Source organism: Papilio polytes, unplaced genomic scaffold (genome assembly GCF_000836215.1).
Source record: "Papilio polytes unplaced genomic scaffold, Ppol_1.0 DF823510.1, whole genome shotgun sequence".
In the NCBI taxonomy this organism is placed as follows: domain Eukaryota; kingdom Metazoa; phylum Arthropoda; class Insecta; order Lepidoptera; family Papilionidae; genus Papilio; species Papilio polytes.
This window is the reverse complement of record NW_013525694.1, coordinates 1,331,045-1,357,967: the sequence shown is the minus strand read 5'-3', so window position 1 is coordinate 1,357,967 and position 26,923 is coordinate 1,331,045. Positions and strand designations below refer to the sequence as shown.

The window sequence follows — 26,923 nt, the reverse complement described above, 5'->3', positions numbered from 1 at the left end:
TAGACATATTACGCATACTCTATATTGAATTTAGAGGACAAAAGTGAAGAGAAAAAAATACGTCCTAAGGCCTATTTTGGGATTATTTTGCTTACTGCTGTCATTTACAATACTTACAAAATGTAATTTAGAAAATCGTGCCCCAGTCACGTCTCTTGGCTTTTTGAAACACATACTATCATTACCTCAGTATTTCCGTGCTGTGGTAAAAATAATGTTTTTTTTTACCACGAGAAATTGTGCTAGATAATTGAATAATTTGATTTATAATGCGATATGCAAGTGATATACATACTGCTATTCTAAGATCGTTTACATTATACTAAAATAATCCATTACATAATAAATATTAAAAATTAAAGCTCATTATCTACTTGTATTAAATAGCATGATTAAATTCTACAATACCAGTAAAAATCATTAAAAATGTGATCTGTTTTTCATACAAATTAGCCATTATTTTGGCGCCATTACATGACTTCTAGGGATGTTCTTTGTTGCTAATTTTCAAAGTTATATCGATTTATCTTTTAGTTATCGATATATACAAATATATCGATAATTAAAAGAATATTGACGAGCAAAAGAAGTATTTACTTAATTTTTACGTTTGAAATTCTAATCCATATTTATTTATTTGTTTTTTGTAATTTTATTTTTTGCCATTAGTGTTTAGCAACCATCCCTGTATCTTCTAAAAATTACCAATTCAAATTAGAATACATATTTTGCAAATAATTATTGCTCCACATACATACCATAAACTAGCATTACGTAAGAAAAATTACTCGTATAAAATATTACCGCAAATAACGTTACAAAATATATTTGGCAGCTACATAAGTCCATTACATGGATATTGATGAATTCAATTATTTTTACTACGATCTTTCTTTTCTTTTTTATCTGTTAAGTCAGATATATTTGTCTATGATAGAGTAACATAGAAATGTCATGTCATTGCGTCAAACCATTGTTATAGAGTAATGCTGAATCAGCGAATGTATAACAAATAATACTAGCGTCCTCCTCGAGGGAAATTGTGATTAATAGATCACACAGTCCAAATACTTTTGAACCCATCAGACTGGACATTATTCGTATTTAATCTTTACTAGCAAGATATTTTCATGCATTTATAAAAACGCATATTGTTAATTTGTATTTACCAATCTTGATAGATTGTTTTAGACGTTATGTTAAATTGCTAACGCCATATAAATGTTGATGCGACTGTCATTCTAAGAAACTGTAAAGTTTTTTCAATACCATATCTTCACGTTCACATAATGAGCTAAATTATTGCGTTATTTGTATTCCCTTATTTTAAAAAGCATACAATTTTTAAATCCATTCACTCTTTGACTAACTCAGCCTGTTTAACTTAATATAAAGCTACAATACCTTTAAATCGCTACGTGAATAAATATAGATTGGACTTGTCCTAGCGAGATAATATAAAAAAGTTACATTTTCTACGTAATACAAAATTACAAAGTATCTAAACTTTAATAATATATCAAGTGTACAATATAAGACAATTATATGTCTTTAATGTTACATTTATGTTGATTATATGACTCGTGTTAAAAAGTTTTTGTAATTTTTTTAAATGGCAACTTTACATAAAGGGATGTATCAATGTAGTTAATGTTTCAAAAAACATTCGATTTTGTTGCTTTATTCAAAAAATGGATTTTTAACTGTTTTCACATTATCGATAAATTAATAATTGGACATCCCTATTGAAATGATTTTGTATGGTCTGTTATTAGCTATGATAATTTTGAACATCATTAAATCTTTTTTGTTTATATTCAAATCTATGTAATATGAGAATTCCCTGTAGAATGTCTTTATGTGAATGAGAGAGCATATTTTTGTTGTATGATGCCATAATCTATATACTGATAAATATGACTGGATACAATTCTGTAATATGACTGGATACAATAAATATTACATAACAATGGACATAACGTTCAAAGTAGAAAGAAAAATACCATGTCTTGTTTTTTTTTTTATATTTGTGGTTAAATCTTACTGTAGACGAATGAATAATTAAAATTTTTTGAAATATTCCGATAAAAATTCTACGTTTTGTCCACTATTAGTAAAAGAACAGATTTGTGCTATCGACAACATAACAGGACTCAATAATCGATCGATCTTGAACCATTTTATTTTATTTTCTTCAATTCTATAATAAAAATGGATAAGTGAAAACGTAATTTAATCCCCGGATCTTTAATCTTCAGATCGGTTATTGGGTTCAGTTGTAAATTACAATTCAGTACTGAAACTTACATCAAATAAATCATACCACTAACATCCAAACAATTCAATTAAAAAAATAATAATTTACTCACATAAATTATAGATTCAGTCCCTTTCACTACAACACTACGTTTGTATAAGTTAGAGAAAACATTTTTAAATAATTTAAATATTAAATTATCACTTATTTAATTTTTTTTTCTCATCTGGCAAAACTTGAAGCAATCATCGAATCGATTCGAAATTATATGTAACATTTTATTTGTGAGAAATTTTATAAAAATATAAGACGGGGCATGTATTGGGGAAGACGGGTCTTGATTTGTTACAACTTTTTTTTCTTGGCTTTCACACTTAAGTGTATTTAGCCATGTTAGAACTTTGAACTGTTAATGTCTTGTTAACAAAGAGCGTAAAAATATTTAGAGGAGACATAGTCGACACACTTGAAACATTTTTCACATAATCTCATTAACGCTATCTTTTATATGTTCATATTTTTACAACGCTGTTAGTTTATTTTTTAATAAAAGATGGAGCTTAATGTTATTTTATAAAACGTTTTATTACGCGTAAATGTTATAGATGGGGCACTAAACTTGACAACTTATATAGTACCTTTCAGAGATAGTACCGATGAGAAGATGTTAACTATGTCTGGTCTATATATTGTTCAAATGTCTGTGGTTATTAAATATTTTTTTTAATCGGATATCGGTATTACTTGTATTCGAAAAGATTCGATAACGTAAAGCGATATTGAATACAGACTACAGAATAAAAAACGTCTCAGAGCCGCTTCAGAACTACCTCCCGGAGAATATGCTGATGGAATTAGATGACGTTCTTTTACGTACGAGGGTGGCTTCAACTGAAAATAAAACAATTTGTAACAATTAATACTTGTTTTATGGACACTGATCTCTATAAATAGATAGGTTGCTTGGATATGACAGTTTTTACTTCCTAACGTGCTCGTTGAAGTTCCTAATTAAATACTTCTAACTGCACCAGTCAGCGCCAAAATGGAAAACCACATAGGTACAAAATATTACGGTTTATCCTGTCTATTTATAGAATTCAGTGGCTGCAACACATTAAACATTATTGGTGAAACATTCTGTATGACATAAAATTTAGTTACGCCCTATTTGGGTAAACAATTGTTTTTCATTCTGACTTTATGTTTCTTTTTTTCATGAAAAGGTGGCAAACATGCTAGCAGCCTGAATTCGCTGAAAAAGCGAAGACACACACACATTCAGTAAACGTTAATCTTACTAATTTCGTTGGATGGATGGATGTTTGTTATAATCTGTAGCTTAAACTGCTCAACGGACCTCGATGAAATTTGGCATAGATGTAGAGGATAGTGTGGAAGAACACAAAGGCATTTTTTATACTAGGCGGGCGTATCGCGGGCGAAAACTAGTATATAATATTATACCTTTCATTATAAAGTAGTAACTTACTCTTTACATATGATAATAGATAAGAGAAGGCCCTGTCTCCCTAAACAAAGTAATTATTTCAGGAGAGTCTCTATGAATTATATCAAAGTGTTTTGTCCTATATGTCCTAAACGTATATTAACCACAATTTGTAATTATCTTTTAGTTGGTATAACTGTTGTGATTGTTAATCTCTTGTTTTGCAATAAAATTATTTCTATTCTATTCTATTCTAGAGTTTTTTTATGTGTAAAACTAGCTGTTCCCATGCGACTTCATCCGCAGGTAATTATAAAAACTTTATTTTATCGTTTACATTTGTCAATTTATCAATTGCAAATGTCAAGATGACATAACGATGACAAAACTTTGGCAACCTTGCGTCCTTGATGTTGGCAGCAACTTATGGTCTCTTTCCCACATTAGGGTTTTTATTCAAAATATTTACCCCCTAAGTTTAATGGCGTGAAAATATATAGCCTAAAGCGTGACGTAAGTGTAAGTCTTTTTATTAAAAAAAAGAATCATTTAAACATGTGCTGTAATTGCTGACATGTTAGGTAATACAGAAGTGTGTGTTTACGCTTTATTATAATAGTACGAGCTGTTGCCCGCGACTTCGTCCGCGTGATATTAGAAAACATACGTATCCCTCGGGAACCGGACATTTCTCGGGGATGAACCTCGTCCCATGTGTACTCCAGAATTTGTTTTATATCTGTGCCAAATTACAAAAGGATATGTTGAACCGTTGCAGAATGATCGAGTAAACATTAAAAAACTAAATTAATGAATCCCACAGGAACCGTAACTATTCCCGGGATAAAAAGTACCCTTTTCTTCCAGACTATGCTCTAAACCTGTGCCAAATTTCATGAAGATCCGTTCAGCCGTTTAGGCCACAAACGCTAACAAACATCCATCCATGTAAACTTTGGCATTTATAATATTAGTAAGATAGAAGTATAGATATGGAGTTACTGGTGGAGTCCTGCGGCGAGAGGGGCCGCTTGATGGCGTGCTGTATGACGGCGAGCCAGGCGGCGCGCTCCTCGTGCGAGCTGGCGGCCAGCGAGTACGTGCGCTCCGGCGTCACCACGTGGAAGGGGAAGCGCGCCTCCTTGCACCCGTTGCCGGTGTTCGACACTTTGATGCAGTAACCGTTGGACTCGTGACCTGGAAACCCACCATAATTAACTCTAAGCATTGAGAATGTTGAGAAACACATTCTGAGGTAGAAATTTAACAGTTTTTTACTAAACTTTACTATAAAATTTTAGAGGTGGTAAACGAGTAAGCGACCACCTATATCCGACAAAATGGCGAATTGCAGATGCGTTAGCTAACTTTAACCGACACAAGAGAAGCCGCACTTTAGAACAATAATATCCCGTCCTATGCTTGTCCACAATTAAATCTATTTTACTTCCCATCTTTTCCTTATAATAGGAAAAGGGTTGAAAGAGGGACTAAATTTAGGCCTCCGGTGTCACAGTCATCAGACGAAACGCAGCATTGCTCCCATTTGCCTGTCTTCTGTGTGGTCGTGGTATTTCCCGGGCAAGTCGTCCTATTTGTGCGAAGATATTAAAGCGGACTCTACCACTGTTAAAAGCTTTATCATTGATATAAAAGACATTGACTTACCAATGAATATCTCTCCTTTGGGGTAAGCATCGAGCGGTTCATCGTGGTACATGAGTTTCCTGTTGTCGAGAGTGAACCAGCGGCGGCGGTGCGCGTCGGAGGACCTTGGTCCTGTCTTCCACAGCCAGCCTTCGCGGGCGAAGTCCTTCGGTAGCCGCAGGATGAGATCTGACTGAGGTGTTGATGGAAACGCCACTTGAAGCAGGTGCAGTTTAGCGCAACGGATCGCCATATACCTAAATGTATGTTATGAGATGTAGTTAGAAAAAGTTCGTTGAAAATTATTAATCTTACCTCTTAATAATACGACTTATTACTAATATTATAATGAATGGATGAATGTTTGTTAGAGTTTGTAGCCTAAACGGCTGAACGGATTTCGATGACATTTGGTATAGATGTGGAGGTTAGTGTGTAAGAGCACATAGGCTGCTCACTTTTGTTTTTTATTATTCTACGCGGACGGAGTAGCGGTCGAAAGCTTGTCTCACAACATTATAAATGCGAAATTTTATCATAGATGGATGGATGTTTGTTAGTAACCTAAACCATTGAACGGATCTCGATGGAATTTGGCATAGATGCAGAGTATAGCCTGGAAGGACACATAGGCTACTCCCTATTATTTTTTTTTATTATATGCGGACGAAGTCGCAGGCGAAAGATGGTATCTCTATATTGTAAAGACTTACCAGTAGTTAATGACTTCTGGGTCCTCATGATACACGTAGATGTGCCTCGTTGAGCCGTCTTTCATGAAGGTTAGCTGCATGGAGTTCATATGTCCGATCTTGGCCGGCGCGAACGCGACGTTCAACTCCGACAGTCTAAGCACCCCCTTAGGTTCTTTATTCTCTTTAACGTGGTACCTATGACATACAATGTTATGTATATTTAAGATTTTTGTTTGTACATATTATCGATGACGTCATATATGAGGATAATGATCAATGAGCGTTGATGGAATTTAAAAAGCGTCAATGTAATGATGCGTCAGCACTCGCCAAATACATTTTAACAAAACATGTTTATTTCAATACGCGACAATAACAAGATTAAAAACCGATAAGAGTTATTACCTATTCAGTCTATTTTGTAACCGAACCGGAATGCATTTATTGTATAATTGAATACACATTTGGGCTAAACCGTAGTTTGAATTTACGCTCTTACCTCCAATGAGAAAAGTTTTTGAGATGGAGACGATCGATTAAGCGACGGATAGGACCCGTGGCTCGGCCACAGTCCTCACAAGGATGGTGGTACCTAAAGACCAGGTCGATAACATTTAAGCCAAACTAAGGACAATTTAATTTTGACTTTATAACGAAATTTTTGACAAGGGCACGTAAACTGCAGATTAATTTTTCTATCCGTATTACATAGTTAACAAATAACGGAATACTTTTATTATGTTTTTTATTTCTTTACATTCATATAATATGACAGGGATAATCTTTTTAATACGTTGTTTACATTCAATGCGTATTTCTATAATCGCGTTGACTGATACGATTTACTAACACATCAAACCTACTTAAGCTCTACGCCGCATATTAAAAGTAGACTAAATAGTCTGTCATACATTGCAGAATTACTTCTTGACCGATTAACAACAGCTGTAACCAAAACTTTTTCTGGAATAAATATAAAATAGACAATTTTTTAATTAAACACTCGTCATCACCCCTACTTCCGTAGGGTCGGCGAACCAGGATTTCGTCCTCCAAATAACTATCATCCGTCATCTCAGTCATCACTGCCTTTTTAATTAAACACTATTTAAAAATGATGTCCACGAAGTGTGTAACTAAACGTTTTGCTTCATCAGACAACGTGACATGGTAACCGTTTTACAAATTACCGTAATAGTACGTCACAGTAATAATTTACAATACATAATTTTCGCGAGAAATCGTTAACTCCACATTGGGTGTTTGTTATAATCATTAAGATGTACTGTATACGTGAATCAATAAAAAATAAATGCATATATATGAAAAATCGGATTGTATAAGTATACAAACCTCTATTAGTCATTTTGGATTACGTCATCAATGACGTCTCAACCGAAAAGGAAAATACGTGGATTCATATAAAACAAGGATATCGGTGCCGAGGAAAAAGTCGCTGATATTCTCCTATCTATCGCGCTTGATACACGGTTTACACTTTGCCAGTACAGTTGGTCAACAGCGCTCTGATTGGACTGTCATTAACTGGCAGAATGTGAACGCTTACAGGCGCCAAGGGGTGTCGCTTGCAGTCGCAACTGTACAACTGTGCTGGCCAAGTGTGAACCGCGTGGAAAATTACAGTTGTAAGACTTTTTTGGCATTGTCAAGGGCGCTAGTGACCTGTCACAATTTAATTTGACTTATAGTCACCGCTTCAGATATGCCCGTCGGTCTATACCAGTGAAAAACTTTTACCTTCCTATCGGATAATGGCAAAAGAAATTATTGGGAGACTAATGACGCAATCATTTATACAAGTAAAGATTTCCTTAAGCATGTTAAGTATTTATAATCTTTGCGTCAAACGATTTGTTAATTTTATATTGACGTCGCTAGTCAATATTTGTATGAGCTTGACGTAGTGCTTCAATTCAATACGAAGGTGTGGAAGTTTTCGTGGAGAATACGTCACTCGCCGAACAGACGCTTACTTTCGCGCCAAAATGTCAATCTTTTTCATAATATTTTTAATCGCTTCTGTACATCGAAATTTAATCAAGATATACTTTTAAACAGTTGAGTACAGTCTGATACTATTTTAAACAGTAGAAACAATCATTTATTTCTATATTAATATTTGTTGTTGCTAAATATAGACGTGTATAACAGGCGAGGCATTATGCTTCTGTAATATTTAACGAGGCAGGTGTACGGATTATCCAACATTACAAAAACATAATTACAGGCAAATGCGTAATTAAAATTAATGACGACAGGATAATATGCGGTTTCATTTTGTCTCGACAAGAATATGAGAATAGCAGTTACGTTTAATTACCGAAAATAATTAGAACTTTGTTTTTCTTCTAATTTAACAAATGGTTGGGTTTAGATAGAACATTACAGTTAACTTTACAACAATAAAGTTAATGGTAGCATAATGTTAGCTTAATAATGATATTATAAGCATTTAATGTTATTTTGAAATATAAAAAAGCTAAAATGCAGTAAAAGGTTTAAACATTTGCTTCTATTTCACTATTATTACGGATGAATGAAAAACCCTTGCTTAACGGAAGGATAGCAAAAAAAATTACCAGCATCGTAATGGATGTACTGTTACACTGAACACTGTTAAAAGATATGTGCCTTAGTTGTTTGTTCACATAATCAATACTCACTTCAAAGTATCCTCGTTTTCATTTAAAACGAACTTCCTTCGCTGGTAACGGCTGTCCTCTTTGCCACGCTTCATCAGGAATCCCTCCATGTAGCCCGACAGGTAAGTCTGTCGTTCAGGATGACAGAACTCTTCGCGCTCGTATTTAGCACGTATCCATTGCTCGATTAATACTCTGAAATTATTTAATTATTTCATCTATACATGAAATGTATAAAGATTATCTAGAAGTGTTTAGTAGAACAATAATTGATTGATAATGGCTCTTGTATATTTTAAATTATAACATCGATTATTCTTATGTTTTTGACACGGACAGAAAATTTGTTAAGTTAAAATTCACGCAATTTGAACTTTCTCACTCATATTGTTATAAAAAAAATAAGAAAAGCATCATAATAATATGTAGTATATATATATAAGAATGTTAAAAAGGTAGAGATATTTACTCAATTGAATATTTTATTGTTTACATTATACGAGTGATGTAATATATAGCGTGTTTACAAATCAAATTACTTAGAAGAATGTGTAACAAATGCTATTATGTAGTAATTATAAAATTCTATTAAGCATTTATTTATAAATAATGAAAAACGTAATCCACAAATTTTAAATGCATAGATATAGATATTATAGAATAAATGTGTGTCAAGTTCGCGACAATATTCGTGTCTCTAAAAAACAGTTATTCGGTAAAGATAGTAACAAAAATTAAGTTTTGCATATTCATGTATTACATTACTCTAACTTTATATTGCAACTGACGAAAATAAGTTGTCAAAAAAAATTAGCTGACTTTTTTCTTTCTCTCATTGTATAAAAACTGTTCCACATTATTCACATTCCGAAGTAAATGGTATAAAAAATATTACTCCTTTATAACACGCCAAACTCTCTCTTGTGAATCATGAATGAAGCAGTCCGAAAGTAAAATAAAAGTAAGAATGAAAAAATCTAGTCCAACAAGGTGTGAAACTATTTAAAATATTTAATAGACTAACCGGTTTTTTAGTATATCCCTATTATACATATTTACGGTTCATAAAGCATTAATTTATTCGATGATTTGTAAACATTTTTAAAACTGACAACTTCAAATACTTTTGTCTGCTTTTAGTCTAACTAACAACAGTAAACATTTCTGGTTTTTTAATTAGACCTTGTATTGGACAAATTAGTATTTCCATTGGTGTCAAATTATTGCCTTAAACTTCTTAAAACTAGCTTTTGGCCGCGACTTAATCCGCGCGGAAATAAACATAAACATAAAGTGACAAATATAGCCTGTTAGTGATCATTTATCTCCTCTCTCTCCTATGTACAGTCTCGGAAATCCGCAGTGTTCCACTTTAAGAAAAAATCCTTGTTCATTGCAACAAGACAAACTCCGCCTCTTCCTACAAATCATTAGGTAGTAGAGGTTGATTCAAACGAAGGGGTATTAACAAAAAAAAACTAGCTGTGTTGACACACGACTAGTTTATTTTTATAATAGTAAGAGACTGGTAGTGATCTACCAGTCTTTTTTTCGGACAGATACATTTATAAGCTGCATTGTATTGATTTTCGTTCCGCGTCTCGTTTCAAATTGTTCAAACGATTGTATCTTTTGAGTTGGGACAGCGCCAGTGTCCCCTACTGTACAGAATAAATACTTTATAACAGTTGTATATGCTAACTAATTTCTGTTTACTTACTGTGGGTCGTTCTTCGTAGGTCTTCGATAACAGGGTGGGACTCTCTCTTCGTATTTGTTCTTTGCAGCTGTGTTCCCGACTTCCTTCATACGCTGTACCTGCGAATCCTCCCAGCGGTCGAGTTCAAGATGTTTTACTTTACTGATATGCGCTCCCATACTGCGGTGGATACTGGCACATCGCATGCAGATGAAAATGCCCAAGTTGTACGACGCCCAGTCCGGGTCTGGAAAAAGATAAAGTTCTTACCGATTTCGTATTCACCTTTTAGATATATTAAGAGAACACATTAAAGGACTTATTACGGTTTAAGATAGTTACATAAAAAATTGTTGGTTAATAATCACAAGCGACTATCCTGAAATTGTGACATAAAAGATACTGCTACGATTTCACTACACTTGAGTGCTGTGCTGTATAAAGACGGTCACTATGTAAACCTAGGTAATTTTTACACTATACATTGCAGAGGGACACAATGTTAATGTTTTATTTTTAAATAGATGTTAAAAATGAGATTTATTTTCTTAATCACTTTTGCTTGGTACTTTAATGAATGCATTTTCATATACCTACAAAACATCGTTAAGTGTAAATAATATGTACCCACATTTGAAATTATCAACTAATATCCATAATTGGACTACATTAAAAAAACAACATTAGATTTGAAGCGCTTATCTATACTATCTATATCTACACTATTATAATAAAGCGTAAACACACACTTCTTTGTTGCCTAAGATGTCAGCAATCACAGCATATTTTCGAACAACTCTTTTTTTAATAAAAAGCCCTATACTTACGTCACGCTTTAGACTATATATTTTCACGCCGTTAAACTTAGGGCTAAATGTTTTGGATAAAAACCCTAATGTGGGAAAGAGACCATAAGTTGTTGCCCACATCAAGGAAGCAAGGTTGCCATGGTTTGACATCATGACATCATTTTGAAATTTGCAATTGATAATTTGACAAATGTTGAACGATAAAATGATTTTTTTATAATTTCATGCGGATGAAGTCGCATGGGAACAGCTAGTTTATCATAATGTTTAAAATAAGAAGTTATGTTAAAGTAAATATTTATCAACACACTCATGATAAGGGGAAATTAAGTTATTGAAAAAAAAAAATCTAAGAGATTTGTGTTTTTTTATACATTTTAATTATGTTCAGTTATTTTAATTGTTACACCGAGTTAAGTATTTCAAAGTCGTAAAGTAATTGACGATAACAAGTAGTTTGTGAGTGAGCGAGTAGGGTCTATCTATGCTTATCTAGACGCGATAACGGGCGCCGCATTTTGTCAACAGAACAGGAAATTTTGATGACGTCACTCCGCAAACAGATGACGCGTCTAAAATAACAATATAAAAAAACATCGCTAATGTCGACCAATATTGATATGGGTGTGGGCATTGCGTATAACTAAAATGTGAATGAAATATACACGCCCAACTCGGAGCAAGAAATGATAAAACTGCTCGTTGCGATGGTCCGAATCAAAATAGAATAAGCTCTCAGCTCCCGCGAAGTTCTATAAGGAAACCTAACGCTGTTAAAATAAATAATTCGACCATCAGAAGTTTATTATGATAATTAATAAAGAAATAATGTGCGTTCAGGAGATTGTGGAAAGAAACAAAATAAATGACAGGCATCTTTGCATAATTTTTTATGTGGGTTTGCCATTTGCAGAGCAAACCCACTATAATAAATAACATGTACAAATCAACAAGAATCACTTTATCGGTTAATGTATCAGGTTTTTTTTTTATTGAAAACGGAAACCATTTGAATATTTTAGTTTTTAATTGCGTAAAAAATCTCTTAACATTTCGTCGAATTCGCACAATCGTCTTGTGAAAGTAAAGCGAGGCGCACAGTGTACCTCGTGACGCAAGTAGAACATAATATTATCTTATCAAAACAACCTATGTTACTTTATTTTTCATGATACGTTCGGAATAACAAATATCGCGAAAGAAAACACATTTAATAAATTTAAATAGTTTTCGTGGACTCGGTGACACAAATTATGTAGGTTTTTAACAATTTTGGAGAAAAAATAAATATGTCGAAAGTCGATTGAAGATCATTTAGAATACCTGAACAAAATATAGGTGCTTGCATCACTTCGTTTCATGTTTACAAGCGTTTGCATGTGTGTACACACCGACACGACGTCACATGCACACATACACAGAGCGGCCTCTCGACGTTCGTAAATAACACACGGTATGTTTTGGTCATAGTTGCGGGTGGATCTTCGCGTATGTTCCTAAACAGGTTTCGATGAGAAACGTTTCAATCAAAACGATTTGAGCAACAAAGAGTGTTTCGCGGATAACTAAACAACCAATGAGCTACTCCTTCTTTTGTGTGGTGGACCTGACTTCAGTTATTGTACGTCATATTTATTGAACCACTTGACCGTCGTAGCGGATGGTTATTGTTGTGCATTAACGACGCAAATACCCGGGTTCGCGGTCACCGGATATCGCCACGAATTTTAACACCAGCTTTGAGATGTTGATTCTTAAAAAAGTGACTCTCATCACGTATAACGAGTCTTGATAACATCGGCGTGAAAATAACTCTCGGTACAGATCAACTACGAGTCGCATCTCCAAGTTACAAGAAAGTACAGATGGAGAGAAGAAGAGATGGACACCTCTGTCCTGTTAAAGTCCAAGTTAGGAATGGTACCAAACAGTTGTTAAAATATCTCACAATGATGTAGAGTTAAAAAAGGGTATCCAGTACTACGATATGTCCCCGATTTTGTTACAAAATGTTTATATTACGGAATTTTATTATAGGTTCGAGTAGCGCTAAGCATTGCTGAGGTTTCGCATCATAAATAAATGAATAATACAATTACTAATCGTCTATTTATATATAATAAATTAAATTATGAAACTTTATATGACAAAATATTGTTATATTCACCTTTTATACGGGCTGAGCTTCCGAAATGTATATGATTAGCTCGTAACATAGTCCCCTTACCCTAAATTAGGCACCCTAACTTATATAAGCACTGAGCCCCCAGATGGGGACAATCATGAGCTGATGACAAACTCTTAGCTAAACAACCTGGCTCTATGCGATATATTTCAATGTTATTTGTAATGTATTACAATTTTTAGCAAATATGCGTATTATATTTGGGCGTTTTTGATTTTTGTCTATATAATTGCGATTTGTAATTTGCACATATAAAGACTCCGTTCTAGTATCGTAATTTAGCGGACATTTCGTTATCAGTCATTATACTTGTGGAAACGACCTTCATTATACGTCAATGACTAACTTTACCTAATAAGATAAGATACTTTTTTAATTCAACAAAATGCTTGATAAATTAACAGTAAACTTTTTTTAAATAAGACATAACTAATTACGGATTTTGACTTTTCTCTTTCAACCACGAGTTTGCACTACATGAACACGTTTACAAGCAATAATGCCATCCCTTTTACTGTGTTCAAGAAAATAGAGACGCCTATATATTGTTATACAGGTGTACAGGAAAGCGATAACGTGTATTCAACATAAAAAAACAGTAATTATCAATGTATGGTAAATACGACATTTAATGATAGCAGCGATATTTAAGGTCATTGAACTTTATGCACGATAATCGTAATAAAATAAACATAGAATACCTCATAGCAGATATAACAACATAGTATAAATTATTAGATAAGTACTCTCGATAAACATATTTTTAAAACTCTTCGTTCTGGACACATTCCGTACCTAGTTTGCCTTTATGATGAAAAAACCTCAATCCCCTAATTGTCAATCTTACGGTGTTAAGACGTGCAACACGTGTTGGCGGAGTCCAGAACAAGAATGAGAGAGAAGCACTATTTAAGAAGCACAATCTGCTGAGACACCATGTTGGTGGATTCTTATCGGCATTGGCCGAGCCACTTACGGATCGGATTTTATTTAATATCTATCAAGGTTAAGTCACCCTTCTTGTGTAAGTACCTGTGTGTAAAGGTGCCAGCTAAAAACCAGCGCAGAAGCGACCTGAGCCGTCTCTGCATTAGCTGAGCTTGTCAACTTTTACCACATTTCTTCTTTACTAGCTTTAAGGTTGATGTACGTAAGATCTCATTTGTAGCTTCTTTTTGTGGCAATAAAAGTACTATTTTTTTTTATTTATCCTCGCTATCAGCATGGTATTAAAGGCATTATAATAATTTGTAAATATGAAGTCTTTATTGTTTCTCATTTTCTTTTTTTGTATGTCTTGTATAAGGCATTATGGGACTGACATGTTCCAAGGAACCAAAGTCCCTATAAAAAATAAAGAGAAAAAAAATGTTTTTAACATGGTCACTGCAACGCAATTATTTGATGTAAATAAAAGTTAGATTGTTCCATTACAATATACTATTGTTAGTAATTCTAATATTCATTACAATATCAAGAAGCCTCAGAATACCTGCATGGAGGTATGTATTTCTTTTAACTATTATCCAAATTGTCTTTTGTCAAAGATTAGGTGAGAGGGGAAGAAGTTATATGGTCCTGTTACTTAACAAGAAGTACCTACAAAGATTAAAACAAGGCTTTTGTTTTGTTTTAAAACATTAATAAAGACAAAAGTATATTATTGTATATAACGGCAGTTTACTTTTGAGGGATTACTTTGAAGAGGAAAAAAAAATAATTGTTTTCATACTAATGTCTAGTAAAACTTTCTCCTGAAATATTTTGGTATTAGCAAATTTTAGTATAGAATTGTCAGCAAGAAAATAATAACCTTTCATCGAAATAAATATTACTTTTAAGTGATTTACAGAAATATCGGTAATGAATTGTAATTAAAAAAAAATATTAATTGGTTGTTGTGGCTTCATAATTGGCGATTAAAAGTAAAAAGTGAAAATGTAATTAACGTCAGTCAGTTCGGATAATCGCAACAGATTCAACATCAGTCATTGAAAAAAGTTGTTTTAAAAATTAAATCCGAATTTCGAAAGCAACAGAGCGAACAATCAATACCGTTAATTAGAATATGGTACGTGTTAAAAAAGCAAATATTAAATTAATTACATAACGAATGGCAGAATAATAAATAACAGACTTTTTTTAAGGTCAATGTCCGAATAAAGAAGGCGGGAACTTCAAATACATAAATAGGGTTCTCCAGCAAAGCATCTTTTTATAACATTAAAACAAGAAATGAGCTAAAAGTGGACGTAATCCAAAGCGTAAATTATTTATCTTATGTTAAGACAAACAACGACTTTCCCGACCTGGGTTAAAAACTTAGGGACTGTCCCACCAAATTGTAGATTGTCTGATAACAATTCAACGTATAAAATATGTGAGGGAAATATCGGATTTTGTACCCTTATCTGACAGTGACGTCATTTTTAAGATATCTGAGCTCTATCAGACAGTGGTGGGACAGTTGTAGTTTACCATGTTACCAAATGTAAATGAGTAGATGATCTATTTACTAAAAAAGTGTTACTTTCAATGGATTCAAGGATAAGCATTGATAATCTATGGATGGCTTTGTCATACTTAGGTACCTAATCTATATTTATACTAATAGTCGTATTACAAAGATGAAAGATTTGTATTTTTGGATTATTGTATGTATTTCATTTTGGTAATAACTACCGGGGCCGAGTTTGATATTCTTTTATCGTTAGAAAGGTAACTTATCTGTGAGTGTTATTTTAAATTTAACGCGGACGAAGTCGCGAGCAACAGCTAGTATTTAATATTACTGATATTTTATTAGTGTTATTGTGATTTAGGTAAAATTAATTCGATTTACCTCTTACATTTACAGAGTAAATGTATATTTTACAAAATGCTTTATATAGAAAACGTATTTTGTAACATTTTACGTTTTGACAAAATGAGAGGTTAACAATATGGCAATATGATATTTGAATCCAATGCTATAAGATAATATCAAACCACAAAAACCGCAAACATCGCAAACAAATGACGTATCTAAATAAAATTAGCAATTTCTAATAAATCATTTGACATGTCATCAGGAAGGAAGGATACTAAAATTATTTAATTGCGCATACCAGCTCTACCATCACAAATATAACTAGAAAGTAAATTGAAAAAAAAAAACAATCAAGGCAATGAAGTAGACAATATTTGTTTTTTTTTCGAGAAAGGACATAAGTAAGTAATAGAAATATTTCAAATTTCTCGCGACTTCGCCCGCGTGAAATTAAAAAAAAAACATAGCCTAGTTCAGTAGTTTTTGAGTTTTTTATACATACAAAAATCCAAAAATACACATCTCTCTCTCTCTCTTTATTACATTAGTATAGATGAAAGTACAAAAGCACCTATTTTATCACATATTTAAGTATGTATTTAGTATTTACTAATCTTAATTCACTAATTAAGAATATAAATACAAGTTTTATAAACAAGCTAATTAAGTTAATAAACAAGTTAATTATTGTTCAGAAATTATCATAAAATCCATAAAAACATCACTTGTATGTCCATCAGAATTGTGAAATAACAAATTATAACGACTGATAAATCAATAACGGCAATTATCTTACTTCTTACTTTATAAATGCGAAAGTTTAGATTTGTATGGATGGAAGTTTGTTTGAGTTTACCGCCTAAACAGCTCAACGGATTTCAATGAAATTTGGTGTAAAGCAGTCTACAGCAGACATTATAAAAAAATGCCGAAAACATTGAAATACTTTTTATTAAAGCTAATGAACACTATTCACGCAATGGTAATTTTAAAAGTGGGAACAAACTATTGATAAAAATAGAAAAAGTTAAAAATTCTAAACATCACATACATATCTATAGTTTCCATGACGCAATTACAAAAAAAAAAACACAATTCTAAATTTAAAAAGTCATCAATGATTAAAGCTATTGATATATAGAGCAAGGGAAACAATATTTTCGCGGGTTTTTACAAATAATCAATATTATAATGTTAAATCTTTTAATACTTTTGACAAATTGATTCAGTTTATAGCTTAGAGACTTCATATTGTATTAGTTATGTTTGTATTTACAGATGCCTGGAAGTACAGAGGACGCAAGCTAAGGAACTTGCGACGTGACTCATATGTTGTACAGACATTGATTGTTCCGTACCAGGCCCCACAACTAGATTACATTCACATCTTACTTCGAAGAACGTAATGTATATCGAAAAAACAAATTTAAGAGCAGTCTTAGTAATTAATAACACATCTCGTATTAAGAAAAAAACAGAGCAGTAGACTTGTAATTTTAGTCAGGGTCGTTGTTTTCTTGAAAAATATAGCACTGATATTTCAAAATTTCCATAGCATGCTTTCGGTCAAAGAAAATCAATCCTCAATTAGCTCCTGCCTATTTAGGCTCTGTAAACAGAGACCTTAAACCGATATATTTATAAGATATACGACTCTACATGACGGAATTGTCAATTCAATGTTATTATGCTCAATGTTGATTATTTGTTTTGATTGAATGCATTTTACGTCGAGGTCACTGAACTCCAGAGCATGGACGCACTTACGCCCCCCCGCCTGTTCACTACCCCATAGAAATACCACGTTTTACGAGTTAAGATAAATCACAAGTTAAAAACACTGTAACATACCCTCGCTTCCACAATCGGCACAAACATTATTTCCACTTTTCTTTAGCAACTCCTGTAACAATTTCTCGTTATGATCTACCATCGTGGAACTTTTGCATCAATAATGAAGACACACGCTACTAGCGTACGTCGCCGCCCGAAAGTCGAACGCACGTTTCGAACGCGACGAGCGATCTCTACTGCGCGCGGGCGAGGGAGCGAGCGAGACTTCGACCCCACGAACGACGCGAACGCTCGGTTCAACGAGACGACGAACACCGAACATACGTGAAAATTTCGCTATTTCACCCACTCGTATTCAAAAACGATTAGGATGAATGAGATAGAAAGAGAGGTCTAGTTTCGGTACATGAATGAAATCTGTGAGTAGTAAAATATACGATATAGGTATTGTGTAGAATGTATAGTGATGCCTCGTAAAACTTTTATTTGTGTGCGCATGGCGTAGTACGTGCAGCGACGTAATACAAGTGCCGCCGGTCGTCGCCGTCTCGCGTAAATACTAAATAGACTTATGTATAGTCTCAAGAATACTTACCTATCTACGTCTACCAATACATACCTGATTCTGTCTGAACATTCTGATTAAGAACAACATGAGCTTTATTTTGCATTGACGTAGTTCTAGTTAACGAAGTTAAAAATCTAGTTGACAATTTAGGATTTTTACGTTTAAATTATAATCCTGTCATAAGTATTCAATAACCTTAGTTTTCACAACCCAAAAACCCGACTGTATATTTCAAAGACATCAGAAAAGATTTACAATAAAACAATTATAGCGAACGAGATTTGAAGTAGTTTTCTATTTTATGTCTCTTGTGCATTATACTGGTTTTGTGTCCATATAATATACCCTATGACATTCCGGGGAAGAAGATGGATTAAATCATTTAATTATTGAGGTGTTCAATGGTCAAAATTCGTTCAGCCGTATTAGTTCTAGGCGTTACAATAGATTTCGTAAATTCATTCAAATTCTCCATTCCTACATAAATCTTACATATGCCCGAAAAACGTTAGTAGGGTAACTTGTTATAAAAATACGCATAATCTTTAAGATTATATTTTAAAAAAAATAGCTTAATAACAAGTTTTTGTAGCTATCTACAGACAAGTGTAATTAATTACTTTACAATGCCTTTACTTCCAATATAAATTATTTTTTTGATTTCCCATGCTATCAAATATGTGTCCTGGTTGGCGATGTTACAGTTGAAAAAAGTCACCTTGTGTATTCTACTTGATTTTTCCACGGGCCTTTTACCTAGCATCTATGACCTTTCGGGCCTAGTACTGACTGACCACTTTAAATATGCTTTAAGCTATACAATGTTATCCAAAAATGATGAAAGAGAAAAGCAAATTATGTAGACACTAACTCAAAGCAACGAATAAACTCTTTACGTCTTTACTTATATAAGAGGAAAAGTACATTTTTTCTACATTAATCATCCTTAAATACAATCTATACTCAAAACTGTCAAATACCTGGCTACTCTTTGAAAACACCCTTTGGCTGTCACTGTCAGAGTTGTCACAGTTGTCAATTGTAAATCAAGCAGCAATATAAAATGCTATGGTTAGGCAAATGTATTAAATAAAAATAAGTTTAAACTATACAATAAAAATAACTTTGATATTAAGAATTAGCTAAAATAAAGAAGTAAAAATGGGGCGACGGTCAATAAATACCACTAAAAGTGGTAAATACATGAATCCTACTGATCAAGCACGTAAGTATTGGTTGCAATTTCTTTTATATTTAAATGATATAATTTTTCTCTTTATCAATAATTGAATTTTACGAATCATGAACTAGGTAAGGAAGCCAGAAAGAAAGAGTTGAAGAAGAATAAGAAGCAAAGACAATTGGTTAGAGCGGCCGTGCTTAAAATGAAAGATCCAACACAGATTCTTGAAGAGTTGCAGAAAATTGATGAAATGGGTATGGAATCTTATTTTCTTTATTATGTTGAGCCTTTATTCCACTCCTTTGGTCATATATTTATGATGAGAGAACATTCTTGTATCACTTAATAAGTTGCAGTGTTTATAATAAACCTATCTAAGGATGATATTATTTTACTTCTTATTCTAATGTAGTACTGATTCCATTAATTGCTGATTATTTTAAGAATACAATGTGCTGCAGCCGTCACCACTAAATGAAAAAGTTTTAAAAGAGAAAAGGAAAAAATTAAAAGAAACATTTGATCGAGTTCTCAAGATGTATGTAAGTATTAAATCTTGATTTGTAATTATATACATATTAATTACATATCACATGGATAAAATTCCATACAAAATTTTGTATATCTCTCTATTTGTATTCTTTCTAAAAATAAGATTTACATACATTTTAAACTGTTAATTTTTTTTTGTAAAACTTTCATATTGATGTTCTTTCAGGATAAAGATGATCCGGAAAAATGGGTAGAACTAAAAAGACAGGAGATGGAGTATGAAAAGAGAAGGGCACATTTAATATCATATTATGAGTCTGTGAAACATGCACAATCTGTACAAGTGGATGATATTCCACTACCTACACTACAGGTAAACAAATTAATCTAAAGTAATTGGTAATGAGCATACTATAATTTAAATATAACATATTTTGTAATTTTAATTAGTTTGTACAGTGGAAGAGTCCGCTTTATCATCTTAGCATGAATGGGCCGGCACGCCCGGTGTAATGCCACAACCACACAGAAGACAGGCGTGAAATGGAAACAATTCCGTGTTTCATCTGATGAGTGTGGTGCCGGAGGCCTAATTTAAGTCCCTGGCTCTTTACCACCCTATTCTTATAAGGACAGGATGGGAAGGAAAGTGGATTTGACGGAGGAGGACATAGGAAGGGGAAATGTCCTCTTTATGTGCATCACCTCATCTGTCGGATAAGGGTAGGCAACGCATTTGCAATTGCGGATGTCTATGGGCAGCGGTTGCTTCGCCATTTTGACGGATTCAGGTGGCCGCTTGCTCGTTTGCCACCTTTTGTTATAAAAAAAAAAGTAGCTTTATGGATTTTTCCATATTACCTTTGACTGTGTTAAATTTAATAAAAGTATCTGTTTGCACAATTTCCTGTTAGGATGGTAAAAAATGTTGCTTTGTATTAATATTTATGTGAGTTTTGGTAAAAAGACTTTTGCTACTAGCTATCTCCTAAACTGCTTAATGAATCTCAATTATATTTGGCACAGATGTAGAACACAGTCTGGAAGAACAGATAATTTACTTGCACAGACTAGTGTCTGCTTGGACAAAAGATAGTAATATTTATATTTATGTGTTTGTAAGTACATATATCTTAGATTTTATAATAAAAACACTGTCTTCTACAGGTTCCTGACAATTTAATATACGGTAATGTTCCATCACAAATCCCATTACCACTGGATACTGTTCACCCGGCATTGCCAAAGCCAATTTTGAAGAAGGATTCAGTTTATAGAGTAAGTACTACTTATTACTATTATTTATTTATTTATTATATTATTATATTTAACATCATAAAGAGTATCATCATCATTTCCCCTACCTTATCCTACACCCGTAGGGTCGGTGGACCGGGTGTTCGACCTCCAAAGTATGTTTCATAAAGAGCAATGATTTGTTTTTTTGTATGTATTGAAATACCTCAAAAACTACTGGGCCGGTTTCAAAATTCTTTCACTATTAAAAAGCTATATATAAGTAACATAGGCTATATGTTTTAATTTCTCATGCGCGAAGTGGGCATTATGAAAAACCTTCATATATAACACATTTAATATGTATTTTATTTTTAATATTAAATATTTAATTGGCAAAAGAGCAAGCGGCCACTTGAATTCGTCGAAATAGCGAATCGACTTCTAATAAGCATTGTAAATGCAAATGCCTTTTATACAACAGAGGGGCACAGTAAGAGAAAATTTCCCCATCCTCTATTCAAATCCACTTCTCTCAACCATTGCTGCTTTATAACAAGGGTGGAAAAGGAAAGTGGAATATGATGCCTTTGACATGCAATTTTTTTAATTTGGTTCTATAGGGCCTCAAATTAGGATTATATATGTTTCTAGTATAATGGTATACTATACTATAATGGTTTACAGGAAAGACCAGTGGGTATAGAGCCCCCCGGAGTGCCGCCAGGTCCCCCGCCAGACTACTCACTGTTAATATTCGATGCAATGAAACATGACTCGCACAAGGAAAAGAAGAGCTTACGTTTCTCAGATTTCCCTGATGAAGGACCGCCCGGAGAGACTGTATGTATTGTTTACATTATTTATGTTTAGAAGTAGGGTTTATTATTAAAAAAGGTTTATTCAAAAATATGCTGTGATTGTTAACATCCTACATAACTAAGTAGTGTATTTATTATATTATTAAAGAAGATAATTGTCATTCTTCTGTTTTATTATACTTTTGGATTTTCTCTTATAATTAAACATTTCATAGTAGAACAATTTGTACGATTGCCGCTTTATTATATCCAGGCGCTCCAAACGTTGCAAACAATTTGTGCTTTGTTCAATTTGGGGATAATTTAATATTTATAATTTTTTCTTAGAACACCGCGGTCACTTTAGAAGCTAAAGTGAGCAAATCCGCGCACGAAGACTTAGACGGAGAGGCCATAGACGAGGAGCATCCCGCGTCGCCGTCCGCGGCGCAGGCGCACAAACCTACCTCCTTGCAGAAGAGAATGCTGGCCCTCTCCGGACAGAATATTGACGACTTCATGAAAGAGATGGAAGAGGTCCACAAGAAGAGGGAAAGGGATAGAGCTGCCGATTTGAATGCGAGGTATTTTATAGTAGAGGGTAGTTTTTACAAATTGCTATAATTATTTTGTAAATTTGTTAATTTGCAATGATTAGTACTAAATTATGTGTTTTTTTTTCACTTTTTAAACATGTCCCCTACCTTATCCTACTCCTCCGAGTTTTCGCCCTCCTTATAACTATCATCCGTCATCTCAATCATCACTCCCTCATAATGTCACCTTACATGCAATTCATTCATCTCTTTGTACGTTTACCTCTACCGGTGTACCCCCACACTCATAACTAACGTCCTCCTTGTTGGATGCGATTCATCCCTCATACTATGTTAACCTTTCACTTTTTAGTTTTGTGGGCCAGTCCCACCACTATCTGATAGAGGCAAACAATATCAGATATTTTCATTACATATTTTACACGTTGTTATAAGACAATTTACTATTTGGTGGGACATGTCCTTAATCTATTTAAATGATTTCAGACTAAGCGCGTTGAAGCGTGCTGGGGGGCGGGATAGTGACTCTGACAGCGACACGGACGCGCACCACGCGCACGCGCACGCGCACGCGCACCACGCGGACCTCGCGCTGGAGCCGCCCGGCGCCGAGCTGCGCCACATGCCGCCGCCGCTGCTGCCGCCCGGTATATGTTCCTATACTGTTTTTTTTACAGAAAAATGATAGCTTTTAAGTACAGTCGTGGAAATCCGCGATGTTTCCTTCAGGAATTGCCTTATTCAATTAACGAAATTTTCTACAAATGACTAATTAGATGCAAATGAAAGGACGTATAATGATAAAAGGAAAACGTGTATAACTTAGACTTTTTTCTCGTACTGATATATTTAAACGATTTTAGCTAGAAAAGTTGAACACCCTCAGTTTCTTCGATTGTACTTGCATACTCTCTCAAATGATTTTTTTCCGAAATCTTAAATGTAAGCTTTTTATACAAGTTGTTTTTTTACACGCGGATTCCTACGAGACTACCTTCGGAATGTAACAGCCGCGAATAGTGAGATCTTATTAATGTAGTACATTTAAATATATTTATTGTGTCTTTTTCCTGTTTGTTTTTTATTGGGAGTATTGTAATTTAATTAATTTAATGTCAGGTATGAGACCGGCAATCCGTATGCCGGCGGCCCCGCCCGGGCTGCCCCCCGGCGCGGCGGTGCTGGGCCTGACGGGCGCTCCCCCGGGCCCGCCGCCCGGCCTGCCGCCGCGCGGGGCGCTGCGCCCGCCCGGCCCCCCGCCCGGCGCCCCGCCACGCCTGCTGCGCCCGCTCGCCCCACACGCCCCGCATCCCCCGCATGCCCCACACGCCCCACATCACCCGCACGCTCCACCTCCCCCTCACGCCCCACACGGCCCCCTCGCCCCACACGCCCCGCACGGCCCGCCCCCGCCCCAGCTCTCCGTGCTCAGCGCCGCGCCACAACTTATACAGAAGAAAGATACTCCTCAAGGTAAATACATATTTTGCTTTACATCTAACTTAAATTTATATTATTACTGACTTCTTTTAAAAAGCATATAAAATATCAAGACACTTCGTATCTGGTTTCCACTTGTATAAAATATGTATAATACTGATGTTTTTATATCGATATTTCAAATATTAAAATGAAACACTTTGAGATTAATCAATAGAGTTTGAACACCGATGGCAATACATTTTAATAATTAACTCATTAAAACTTTCTTGAGATATACTACTAGTGAATTCATCCTGACGAATGATCCCCGACGGGTCGGAAACTGGTCGGTGCTATCGAATTTCACATTAAACCATGTTATAATAAATCTATTTGTAGGCTTACTCTATGCCCATGGTGAACACCGAGCACTGGTAGGGCGGCCATTTTGTCATTCGTCAGTTCGATTTGAGTCGCGATGGAGTGCGTACGCGACCATGTGCTCGATGGACGTCAATACAATTTAGACGTCAATTCAATATCTTAATCGAAACATATCGTTACGATCTATATTTATTTAGTGGAAATATGAATTGTGAAATTACCAGTACACCAACTATTAAGACAACTATTTTGTTTAAATTTGTACCACGCCTACAAGAAAATGTCATAAATCACCCGATATTACCTGATGTTAGTCGAAAGACTTTATATTTAATTTCGACTTTAGGAGCAACAATAAGTGCGAAGCCTCAGATCCGCAATTTATCTGCGGATGTGACGCGGTTCGTGCCGTCCGCGTTGCGCGTGAAGCGGGAGGACCGCCGCGGGCGCGCCGCCCGGCCCGCGCGGCCCGGCGCGCTGCGCCAGCCCGACATACCCAAGGCTCCTACCAAAGATGACGCTTATATGCAATTCATGAAGGAAATGGAAGGCCTTTTATAATACGTTAATGTATAACAACTTTTAATATAAGTAACAATGTGTTTTATTTTACTCCCTTATCGTAACATATTTGACACTAATCGTACTTATTAAGAGCGTCGGTGGCTCAGTGGTTTGAACACTTGACTTGTAATCTACAGATCTTGGGTTCGAATCCCGCCATGTACCAATGTGATTTTCGATTTTTCAAATTTTCATATATACATAATTTACCCGACGTTCTTACGGTGAAGGAAAACATAGTGATGCAACCTGCACATATCGGCGAAGAAATTCAAAGATATGTGTGAAGTCAACCAACCCGCACTTGGCCAGCGTGGTTGACTATGGCTTAGTCACCCCGTATTAGGGTAGGCTCAGAGCCACTCGGTGGGGACGTATAGTGAGCTGGTGATGATAATGTACTTAACGTAAATGCGAAAGTTTATATGGATGTTTATTAGAGTTTGTAGTCTAAACTGCGGATGGAATCTCGATTAAATTTGGCATAGATGCAGAGAACAGTCTGGAAGAACACAGGCTTTTTTTAATGCCAGGCGGACGGTGTCGAGGGCGAAAGTTAATACATTTATAAATTGAATCTGGTTAACTGTTTTTGAGATCAGATGGAATATGTACAGTCAGTTGCATAAATATATAGGCCTACTATCTCAAAATACGTATACACCGTATTCGTTATTAGTACATATTCGTAGTCAGAAGCATATGAAATAAATCGTGCATCCAAATTTTTGAAACTAAAGTCAAATACCAGAATCTGAAACTTTGTTGTTTTATATCTATAGTGACTGTACAATATTTTTGTTATATCACATTAAAGAAATTAACCAACTTATAATGTTAGTTAAAACTTCTATGTTACATAGTTGATAAATCAATTAAAAATCCTCTTATGTTTTGTTCACTGGTTTTGGACACTATTCCTGAGGTCAGCCTCTTTTACCTGAGTCGGTCGTTCTTGATAAATTATTGTAAATACACATACAACTTAAATGTAAATTAAACGCCTACATAAAATTAAGAAAAACAAAAACGTCAAAAAAATAGTTGTAGTGATGTTCAAAAAGTGTAGCAAAAGGTTTAATTAAAATTCAGTTTTATTTTTAACGTCTCCAAAATATTGAGTCGGATACCTTTTCGACCTCAGAAAATCCTTTCCAGCCAATGTTTAATTGTTATGTTGTTATTAATGGATTTGGAACTCTTAGGGAACAAATGCAACAGAGTACTATAGAATAGAAACGAACAGATCGCAGTAGAAGAAGCGAAGCCAAGAAAGAAGAGGACAGTTGTGCAAACTTATTTATTTTACAACATTCGGCAGTGTTCAATAATCGTGGGCTTACACTGTCTAAATATTTAACCCATCATTATCAGCCCTTGTCACGCTTTTTATAGTATACTGTGAAAGGCGTTGGAGTTTCATAACTCTATGAACGAAATGTTTTATACCTCTTCCTGTCTGATGAATAAAATGGCCGTGTTTATTTAAATGCATCAGTCAGTGACATTACAATGATCAATGTTTATTTACTTTTGTCGAAAACAAGTGACGCTGCTGTAATTATCGGAAATACCTTCCCTGTAAGGTTGCTTAAGCTACCGAAACTTTCATTTTACGTTTAATTAGTACATTTAAGTTCTTTTTAATATTGAATTTTATATTTTCACACCATTAAATAAGTAAATTCAGATATGTGCAAGAAATGGAC

The 26,923-nt window shown here is 34.4% G+C and overlaps 2 protein-coding genes and 1 long non-coding RNA gene across 4 annotated transcripts; 2 read left to right on the top strand and 1 right to left on the bottom strand.

Moving 5' to 3' along the window:
* Positions 1–1,953: 1,953 nt before the first annotated feature.
* LOC106104626 (arf-GAP with dual PH domain-containing protein 1-like) lies at positions 1,954–18,739 on the bottom strand. 2 transcript variants are annotated; one of them, XM_013284722.1, is made up of 8 exons: positions 18,066–18,739; positions 10,433–10,658; positions 8,734–8,907; positions 6,549–6,641; positions 6,068–6,244; positions 5,376–5,611; positions 4,710–4,904; positions 1,954–3,148 (listed from the first exon to the last, which is right to left on the bottom strand). In XM_013284722.1, exons 1-8 carry the CDS (start codon positions 18,145–18,147, stop codon positions 3,084–3,086), a joined length of 1,248 nt encoding a protein of 415 aa, XP_013140176.1. In that variant the 5' UTR covers positions 18,148–18,739; the 3' UTR covers positions 1,954–3,083. The 2 variants fall into 2 exon arrangements, with proteins under 2 accessions (XP_013140176.1, XP_013140177.1); XM_013284723.1 differs by lacking the exon at positions 6,549–6,641 and having other exon boundaries at positions 18,066–18,730.
* LOC106104627 lies at positions 15,375–17,718 on the top strand. The gene is made up of 2 exons (XR_001225687.1): positions 15,375–15,669; positions 17,493–17,718. It is a non-coding gene; the product is annotated as an uncharacterized LOC106104627 (long non-coding RNA).
* Positions 18,740–19,265: 526 nt separating the features above from the next.
* LOC106104526 (WW domain-binding protein 11) lies at positions 19,266–25,245 on the top strand. Its single transcript, XM_013284603.1, has 10 exons — positions 19,266–19,801; positions 19,888–20,013; positions 20,204–20,301; positions 20,478–20,624; positions 21,419–21,529; positions 22,175–22,330; positions 22,636–22,871; positions 23,331–23,491; positions 23,964–24,317; positions 24,997–25,245. Exons 1-10 carry the CDS (start codon positions 19,738–19,740, stop codon positions 25,209–25,211), a joined length of 1,668 nt encoding a protein of 555 aa, XP_013140057.1. The 5' UTR covers positions 19,266–19,737; the 3' UTR covers positions 25,212–25,245.
* The last annotated feature ends 1,678 nt before the right edge of the window (positions 25,246–26,923 follow it).